Here is a 10486-nt window from a genome sequence, read left to right as displayed (position 1 = left end):
ACTGATCTTTTCATATGGTTTTACTGTTGCTAAACTCGACCCCAACGACTTCAATTCTTGAAGACTTTTCTGTTTTTGGATTCTTCATTCACCAGACGCTTGCAAGAAAAACAAAGCTTCCTTTAGAAAGTTAACATAACATGGGGTGAAGTACTCCCTAAAATGTTATGGATAAACATTTAAAATAGTTTGCTAACGTTACATAATCTATAGATGGTTGAATTAGTTAGCTGCATGCAATACATTAACGGAATAGTTAAGTAAATGTAAACGATAAACAGTTGAAATTGTTATCTAAAAGTCATGGATAATGCTATTTGTAGTTAGCTAAAAGTAAGTAATGCTCATCTGATAAGGCTGTGGGGTAAGAGACCGAGATTTAAAGCCAATTTGACATAGTGGCCAAACTATGAAATTACAGCTTCTGGGTGTGTCACATGATGCTATTGGGCCAAGCAAGACTTTTTCCCATAGACTTACATTGTGAGAGACGTGCGTAAATCAGTGATACATTTTCTTTAGCATCACAACCCCCACAAAGTGACTCATTTCACTATTGGGACGAGATCCATTCGGTCCGATGACATTTTGAAAGTCTGGAAGAGCTGCCCACGAATTCATTTTTTATCCCCATTTAGGTTAGCAGAGGGTTAAACTGTAAGTTAGCCGCTTGGGCGATGAAATCTCTGGTGCACTTACTCTATGGGATGTGTAGGATCCACGTTATTTTGCATCAGGGAAGTCAAACGTTTTTGGCCTCATGCGTCACTGTACAAATTCCTAGGAATTAACAGGGCCCCGCCTCCAACACTGTATCCAGCTCTCTCTATGGTACAGACTGATCAGGATTTACGTTATAAATGATTTTACATCTTAGTAAACAGCATTAAAGCAATATGAAGTATTGTTAAAGGATAGAAGAAAAAGGATTTCTTCATATTGTGGTTAATTACTGACAGCTGCATAGGGTCATGGGTGACCCATCTGTCTACCCATCACTGCAGTAGTGTTCTCTCTCTGCTGTTTGTCCCTCGCACTCACTCCCAAAAAGTAGTTCAATGACTCCATTCTTTGAGTCACCTGTTCGATTGTGTGAGAGTCAAGCTTTATGCACTGTCACACACTCCCCTGTGGATGATGGAGTGCTTTCACAGTCCATCATTCCCACACTCCTCACCTCTCTCCTTCCCTCCCTCACGCTGCCATTGTTCTACAGAAGCAGTGTAATTAAAGGAGCATAAATAGAAAGAAAGGAGGATAGAAAGAGGGAAGGAAGGAAGGAGAGCAGGATGAGATTGGAGGCTAATTGACTGAGGATGACTGAGCAAAGGGGTGGAAAGATGGGGCTCGGCAGGGTGGGGAGGGAGGGAAGGAGGGTGACAAGCTGAGGAAGGCCAGATTAAAGGCAGGGAGGAGGGACAGGGAGAAGAGGCGGGGGAGCCAAAACTGGCAACCCTGCCCCAACTGCCAAAGTCCTATTTTGTCATTGGGTGGCTGTGACAGAGAGAGGGAGCCAGGAGAGAAATAACAGAGAGAGCGAGCGAGAGACTATGATTGGATGCCAGTGATAGAGTAAAAGACTAAGACAGCTTGTGAATTTTCTTAGTTGTCATGGGCCCTTGGGGGTCGATCAAGTGACACCGCTGACTCACAGAGGAGACGACAGAAGACACATGAAGAAACAACAACAAAAAACACAAGTGACAAGAAGTAACTAAGGACAACAAGGCTTTTATAAGTACCAGCGCAGGAGGAACAGACAGTGAGGGGCACACAGGGTGAGTGCTTCTTCCACAGGGGAGACTGTCTTCAGCGTTTTGCCTCCACACAGCAGAGAGAGCAGTCGACAGGATCACCCAAATACATCATCTGTCATCTACCCGTCAGTCTAGCCAGTGAGGAAGGGGCACAGACATGAAGAGACCACACGACTACAGCTCCCCAGACTCGGACACAGACGAGTTTATTGACGTGGGACAAGAAGACAGCTATTGGTGAGCATCCACCAACCACACCTGAGGTTGTCAAACATGCCCTCAAATCACACTTTAAAGGGAAATTACATACAGCTGAAATTAGAAGCTGAAAACAAATTTGCTCTGAACTTACTTGGCTGTAAACTGTTGGCTTTACAAGCATTTTGACACCAAAATGCTGTCACGCATGGAATTGCAGACAAGTTGAAAAACTGCAGGAAAAGTTTTGGTTTTTAAGTCTCAGAGGCAGATGTTGTTCATAAAGCAATGATGTTAAAAAATACTTACTCCTACTCTTAAAAGTTTTCTGCGTTCAGCTCCAACATTATTTCTATTTCCTTTTTATGAAAATATATTTCAGAAAACTGCCTTCCAAAAAAGCTGAGCTGTCATTTTAAAGTTGATATTCAGGCCTCTGGCAGCAAATCTCCCATCATCACCAAAATATATATTCACTGCATTCCCCTGTAAATGAAACAGCGTCATGTTTGCTTCTTTTACTTGTCCATGTGAGTAAATACAGAAATTGGTAATCATCACTGCATGCATGACATGCGATAAATATAGGTTAAAATAACGGCTGACGTCTTTAGCGAGATTTTCTGATACTGTATCATTTGAAAATAAATCCACTTCATATAGAAAATATCTTCAGAACAAATACATAGATTCATAGATTCACAATTTATTCACCAAATATTTTTATATTTGTAAATAACTGTAAATAACTGTGGCAATATTAAGTTTTCAATCCTTTCCAGTTCAGGAACTCTGATGTCGCATAAAGCAGAAAAACAGAACTGTCAAATTAAGACGAGGCAACAGAGACGAGGGACAACTCCCCACGAACTGAAGAGTTCGTAGCATTTTGTAGAAAAATTTGAGGCACGTGTGTGCAAGTGAGTACAGTGAAATTATTTTTAGTATATTTAAGTATATGACATACAAACATTTTGCTGTATTTAAGATTTAATTCACTTTTAAAAAACTTAAATTTTAAAAGAATAAAAGAAGATTATTATTTTCAGTGTTGTTGTATTAAGGTTATATATGAAGGAAATGTGTGTGTCACAAATTCACACAGTTAATAATAGTTTTTTTCATTATACATATACATATACATATAGTTAAATATATGGAGTTATATGAAAAACTAAAATTATTTTTATTTGATTGAAAAAAATATCCTTTAAAACTTTAAATGCAAATGTGACCTACAATGCCGAGCCCTGTAACTGCAGCCTATTATGTATAACTTATTTCAGTAATGCAGAAGAATATCTGATAAGCATTAAAATGACTGACGACAAACACTGCACACACTCTTCACAAGTCATCGTACTATTTTGCTTTTTAGGCAAATTAATCAAATTCCTCTTCTGGAAATGCAGAAATGTGGAGTAAAGAAAGCATTCATCGGAGTGTATCTGTAACAGTGCATCAACAACATATAAAAACAGATTCACAGCAACTCTGGTTACATCACGAGAACCAAGCGAGCCAGCAACACTAAAGACGGTTTGGATAAATCAAATTGCCATGTGACGTGCAAACAGAAGACAGTGCCGCCTTTTTAAGTTAACCCCATCAAACATAAACCTAAACAAAAACACACAGCTAAATTGGCAGCCCTCATGTTAAAATCTAATAGAAACGCAGCGAGTCTTTGGTGGGGCAGTTTGAAGGGAACTCCAAGCTGTCAGGCTCTTTCAGGCCCTGTAAGATGAGAGTTCACAAACAAACACAATCCATATTGAGTGACTGTACTCAAGAGGAGCAGATCCCATGCTGCATGCTGGAGCCCCATGCGAGCGAGAGCATCGCCCCGAGGCTATATAATCATCTTTCTAAAAGTGCTTTCGCTCAGATGGAAAGGAGAACAGCATGTCATTTCACTGAGACTAATGTCCAGAAACGCATTAAACCAAAAACAATCTCGTCTTCCCTCCTCTCCCGGGCACTTCTATGCTGCTCTGTGCCCAAAAAGCAAATTAGATTGAAGGGAGCTGATGTGCCATCCTGCCTCTGTGTCATATTAAGAAGAGTAATAATAACAATATGCAGTGGAATCAAAGTTAACATGTTTCTCTCTGTGCCAATGCCATCTCTCTCTTTCTTATTTCTCTCTCCCTCTATCTCCATGGTACAGCCCAGTGACTGGGTCCATGTCTCCTGGCAGCGCCTCGCAGATTCTGGCCCGAAAGAAGAGAAGAGGGGTGAGTGGATTACAGCCTTGGATCTTAATCTTTTCAGTCCTGTCGTTCTGGTTGGCCCTGACTGTCCCTCTGCTCTTCCTGCTGTCTAGATCATAGAGAAGAGGCGCAGAGACCGGATCAACCACAGCCTGTCAGAGCTCAGGAGGCTGGTGCCCAGTGCTTTTGAGAAGCAGGTGACTGCTCGTAAATCCACAATTGATTACTACTTAAACAACAGAAAGCAGCTTCATAAAATCTGATGAGTAAAATGTTGCTCTTTTCACCTGCAGGGTTCATCCAAGCTGGAGAAAGCGGAAATCCTGCAGATGACCGTGGATCACCTCAAACTCCTGCATGCCATGGGGGGAAAAGGTGAGACTGCTGAGTTTGTTGCTTGCAAAACAATTCACTTTGTCGGAATAATGCTGGAAAATAGTGTTTTGGACAAGAGATAAAGCACACAGCATGCACAGTTATATTTTTTATGACTAACCGCATTCCATGAGTATTATTCATTGTATGACTAAGCTCTCGTTTTTTCTCTCAGGTTACTTTGATGCGAGGGCTTTGGCAGTTGACTACAGGACCTTGGGCTTTAGAGAGTGCGTTGGAGAGGTGGTGCGGTACCTCAGCTCCCTTGATGGGGAGTCGCCAGACCCTATTGGAGCCCGCCTTGTTTCTCACCTTTCCCACTGTGCAAGTGAGCTAGACCCCCTTCTCCTGCAGTCGCCCCCAGCCTCCGCCCTGCCTTTTCCTCCCTGGCCGTGGGCGTCCTTCCCTCAGATCTCCCCCACCTCACCGGCCTCCTCCTCACCTCCGTTCCCCAATGGGCGAAGGGATCTGGCCTTGCTGGGGAGCTACCCGCCGCCCGCCTCCCTCCGCCTCGGCCCCCTGGCTGGCTGCCAGCAGGGTGTACCACCGCTTCTTGCGCCCACAGCTCTGGCCACAGTCCACAGGTTGCCCTCCCTCGCAGCGTCCCCGGCCCTAGCCCCATCCAGACCCACTCAGCCGTCCCCTCACAGCGCGACCAGGGCCTCGCCTCTTCCCATCCCCACCCCTTCCTCTTCCTCTCCTTCTACCTCCTCCTCCTCCTCTTCTACTTCATCATCTTCTGCCCCACTGCAAGTCTCTTTCAGGCCCTTCGCACCTCTGGGGTCTCCCACAGCCCAGCGCAGGGGCTTGAGCGGACCAGCCAAGTCAGCCCAGGGATGGGGGACTGAGATCGGAGCTTTCTGAGCTCTGGTTTTCCAAATGAACTCTGTACAGTGTACATGGAGCTCCCATGTGCACCATGTAGCAAATATGAAACCGTTGGAGAGAGACGTATTGAACCTTTGATGACTGTCTTTGGTTTTGAGGGACTCTAAAAGCCATATCAGACTGTGGGTGAAGTTTCAGATAATCACAAACAATCATATATAATGGAGCAATGAAGGAATGTGAAAGAATACAGGATATGAATAAAATTGAAGATCTTGCTTGACAAATACACACGTACACAGTGCCCAACAGAGCCATATATAAAATGCTCAACAGTGACGTTGAGTCTTTACTGATCTTTTAACTGTGATATTTGTTTTTTTTCCCCAAAACATTTATACATTTGATTACATTTTCCAGTCTGAAGAATGTTTGACAAAAATATCTATAAAGACTAAGTGCCTTTACCTTTGTCCATGTTTTCCTCTGTGTGTTTTTTCTGACTGTAAAATCAAATGGCAACATGTACTTATCTTACCTATCTGCTATCAATACAAATGGAACAGGAATGGCAGAAAGTTACATGTTACTCACTTATCCATATTAGCCATGTCTGCAAACACTGCCTGCATGTTCTCCAGCCGTAACCCCCTCTGTATCTAAGCTGTCTCCAGTGATGGCTGATGGGAGCTGTGGTCTTGTGGCTGCAGAGGATAAACATGGTGGGAGCTGGTGATGTTTTTGGGATGCCGCGGCGAGGCAAACAGACCCATCACTTTGCCCTCTAATTGGCAGTCCCCTGTAATTAACTTTACCCTCATATCAGTCTATGTATCTTCCTCTCCTCTGCTGTCTCTCTGCCATTCTTTCTCTCCAATCTTGTGGTACACCAGCGGATATCTTCTCTCCCTGTTTGTCTGCGCCACTGTCTCCTCAACAATGGACAGACAGTAAAGACGAGGGCGAGAGGGAGGGATGGAGAGACCAAGAGAGGGGAAAACAAAGAAAAAGATCTGAAGGGCTGTGGTTGGGTGACTGATTTGGCGTAGACGTTCAATAACAGGGTGGGAGGGAGGCAGGAGACGGGGTTAAGGAGAGATGAGAGGGATTGTGAAGGTTTAAGAGGACAGGAAGAGAAATGGTGTGAATCACCGAGAGTCAGCCAGCACATAGAGGGTGAGCAAGAAACCCTCTAAACAATGATGAATGACAGTTGCAACGAGTTGTTTCTCAAGAAGATCAGCATAATTGTGTCGTGCTTCACCAAAACGGCTCCGCGGGGATGAGAGAGCAGAGAAGAGCCCTGTGTGTGTTTACTGCTGGAGAACGCTTTGATCTACTTCAGGATGCAATGTCTGTGGTCTGTGGTCCAAAAATGTGTGTGTTCCGCAAAGTGCATATTGTTTATTTGAGTGAGTGTGCTAGTGTGTGCTTAGGCCAGTCTCATGTGCTCGCTGCCCCATGTGTGAGTGTGTGTGTGTTTGTGCCTCGCTGAGTGTTTTGTTTATGTGGTGTTGTGTGCACACACGTCTTGTATGTGTGTGTGTGTGTGTGTGTGTGTGTGTAATGTGAGTCTTCAGGGCTGGCGTCAGGACTGAACCGCGGTGGCGGCGTGGCTCTCGTGCGAGGCCGGCCGGCGGTCGGACGGACGGTACGGTGGTGGAATGTTTGTGGAGGGTGCATGCGTGCACACACACAGGCACACAGACGACACACAAACATAGACACACACAGGCTGGCTGGCACTATTCTAGCCTCTGAGTGGAGGAGCCAGAGTCACCACCACAGCTTCCAGGAAGGACAACCACAGTCACACTGCACTGGGTTTCCCACGGGGGAGGGGAGGCTGGAGGGAGAAGAGAGGAAGGAGGGGAGGGAACGATGGAGAAAGAAGGAGGGAATTGTGCACGTGTGTGAGTGTGTACGTGAGGCGAGGGTGTGCGGCACAGACCGACGTTGCGGTTCAAGCTGAGAGAGGAAAAGATGCAGGGAGGAGGCAGAAATAAGAGAAAAAAGTGTCTGAAATCAGGAAGTGAGAGAGATTTCTCTTCTGATGTGTAAATAAACTCATTCATGCAGCAGTGCTGAACCTTTTACTGGATCATACATAACTCAAGTTATACAGTTTCTGTCTGTCTGTGTGTTTCTAGAGCCATGTTCACACAGTTCCTCAGGGAGGATCCAGACACAACATTGGCCAGTTTGGTAACTTTAGGAGGAGCAGGCATGGCAATGAAATGCTTGAGATGGCATATGCGCCTTGAACATAAAATAAACAGCATCGTTTATTATGTGTCATGATCAATTCTGTGTTTCTGTTTGATAATATTTAAGTTTGCTTGTGCATCGTTGCATACATCCGTAAGGCACAGACATACCTGCTACCAAACCATGAAAAACACTTAGTGTCATACGTGAAGAACTGGCAGTTGGGATCCTCAGTACATGTCCTTTGGCACGCCTTCGCACCTTTCGTCAGCAATTCGGCAAGGTCAGAACCCCAGAAATCTACTCCAGTCTCTAATCCAGTCTGTTAGCAGAGAGGTACAGGGTTAGACTGCTGCTAGTGGCCAAACTACAGAACCCAAGAGTGTACGCAGCCTGCAAGATGCTTCATTGACCAATGAGCTTTATTATAAGAGTTTGTGTACCTGTGTCATACTGTTGAGTTATGTGTATTTTGTGTGAGAATCCGCACACTAAACCATCCTTTGCCTCAGCCTTTGGCACCGGCACGCTGAATTTAAGATGGCACTTGTATCTACAAACAGAAGAAGAAATAATACTGGTACGCACGCCATCATCGCACCCTGTTAATTATTAATTCTAAACTGGTGTTAGAGTCAACAGGTGTCAGTCGTCTACTGAGCTGTGACTTGCAAAAGTTAACCAACACAATTCAAAGTAAATAAGCTACATTTCTGTGGATCACTGTGAAGGGTTTGAGCTTAAAGGAACAGTGTACAGTATACGATTTAGGCAGATTTAGTGGTATCTAGCCAGGGCTGTTTCAAGACACTCTGGGGGCCCCAGGCAAGAGGCACCTTGCAAAATAAAATAAATAAATGAAATAAAAATCAACCAGCCACCCTCCTCCCTGACAAGTAAAGAACAGTCCCTTCATATGTAAAGAACTGTCCCTAAAGTGCGGTGAGGTTTGTGGGCCGTTACCTGCCACAAAGAGAGAAATGTGAACGGCTCGTTTCTCCTCTGACACATCACATACCTGTGTGCCGCCACGGCTCGTCTGTTCAGGTATTTCTGGGCAGTCATGAAATCAACAAAGAGGAAATTATTGGACCTGGAGCCGGACTTCTCCGAATGCAACTTGAAAGCATCTTTAATTACTGAGTGTTCAGACTAAAGGCAAAGCAAATTTTAGAGGTGTCATGATTACATACAAATTCAATGTAAAAATTTGACGTGAATTCTCCTAGGCTACATGAGCCACCCAGATTGATGCAATTTTAACTTGTGAAAAGAAATGTACAGAGAAGCAAAAAGAGGAAGAAAGATTGAAGGGAAATAACATAAAGAACATTTCTGGTGTGTTTTAAGATCATTCAGAGCTGAACTGAACACAGACACAGGAAAACAGTCACAGTTGGTGCATCTGCTGCTAGCTAGCGTACAGCTAACATACTGTACAGCTGGAACAGATTGTGTGGGGCAAACAAACAGCAAACTGTCCAGCAGTCAAATTCACACACAAAACAAATGAAAGAAAAGAAGATTAACTTTGTTTTCAGACTGTATTCACCTTTGGTCTAAATCAAAACACATTGCAATCCCTGCAAATGAATAGGCTGACAACAACTGTAGCAATGAAACGTAACGTCGTTCTGAGTGACAGACAGATATAAATGGACTACAGCATGCAGCTGTGATAGAAGCATCAGTGTGGCAGTGAGTGAGTGTTGCCATCTGACGCAATAGCAGTTTCAACATAAAGTTCCACATTGACTACAGCCATCTTGATTATTTTCGAAAACGCCTTAATGGCGTAAGCTCACTGTAGTGCCCCCAGCATGAGGGTGTGTGAGCCAAAAATGATGCTATCTACTATTTTGCATAAACAAGTTGTTGCTGCATGACTCAGTCATCCTCTCAGAAACACCCCATATTAGACAAACGATTGCTTGAAATCTCTCCAAAGCTGAGTGGACCAGATTCATCTGCCAGAGGTAATAAAAAATTAGTTCACAGATCCGTCTGGTTCCCAGGCAACAAGTAAATGCCCACTTCTTTCAAACCCCACCCTACACTTCCAGGGCTGTTTCAAGACACTCGGGGGGCCCTAGGCAAGAGGCACCTTGGAGCCCCCCCCCCCACCCCCCCACCCTGCCTCTAGGGTGACCAGGTCCCAATAAACCAAATGTGGGACAAGGAGTAGGTTTGTGAGGGACAATGTGGGACACCTGCCCCCAGCGCAAATTTTAGTCATCAGAGACTTCTCACAGTACCAAAATTGGGACCCACGGTACAATACCAGTGAAAGTATCATGGTTCTGAGTAGTATCAGGATACCACAGCAAAAATGAGGCAGATGTGCCTTTTGTCATTTATAAAAAGATAAATCACTTTTCTATAATACATCACTGATATTTCAATGGAATAAATTACTTACTGACTTATTCATACTTCAAAAACAGCATCAATAAGTGATTAACATAGGGGGGGGATCAAAATAAAATAAATAAATAAAATAAAAATCAACCAGCCACCTTCCTCCCTGACAAGTAAAGAACAGTCCCTTCATATGTAAAGAACAGTCCCTAAAGTGCGGTGAAGTTTGTGGACCGTTACCTGCCACAAAGAGAGAAATGTGAACGGCTCGTTTCTCCTCTGACACGTTACATATCTGTGTGCCGCCACAGCTCGGCTGTCCAGGTACTTCTGGGCAGTCATGAAATCAACAAAGAGGAAATTATTGGACCTGGAGCCGGACTTCACCATCGCTGGTAAGCCCTTATCTTACGCCATATTTGACAAGAATACAACGTCTGTGACCCCCGTTCAACCCACAACCAGCAGGATTCGCCTGTACTGGCACAGCGTGCTCCTGAATGATTTGTTATATTGATATTGAGTGCTAGGTGACCAGCGTGCGCCGTT

At 44.3% G+C, this 10486-nt stretch overlaps 1 protein-coding gene across 1 annotated transcript; it reads left to right on the top strand.

Annotated features, from left to right (window-relative positions):
- Positions 1–1441: 1441 nt before the first annotated feature.
- On the top strand, positions 1442–5828 carry heyl (hes related family bHLH transcription factor with YRPW motif like). Its single transcript, XM_050034454.1, has 5 exons — positions 1442–1994; positions 4126–4192; positions 4282–4365; positions 4462–4543; positions 4719–5828. Exons 1-5 carry the CDS (start codon positions 1915–1917, stop codon positions 5405–5407), a joined length of 1002 nt encoding a protein of 333 aa, XP_049890411.1. The 5' UTR covers positions 1442–1914; the 3' UTR covers positions 5408–5828.
- The last annotated feature ends 4658 nt before the right edge of the window (positions 5829–10486 follow it).

The sequence above is a fragment of the Epinephelus moara genome, chromosome 22 (genome assembly GCF_006386435.1).
Source record: "Epinephelus moara isolate mb chromosome 22, YSFRI_EMoa_1.0, whole genome shotgun sequence".
Classification (NCBI taxonomy): domain Eukaryota; kingdom Metazoa; phylum Chordata; class Actinopteri; order Perciformes; family Serranidae; genus Epinephelus; species Epinephelus moara.
This window is presented reverse-complemented; position numbering and strand designations above follow the sequence as displayed.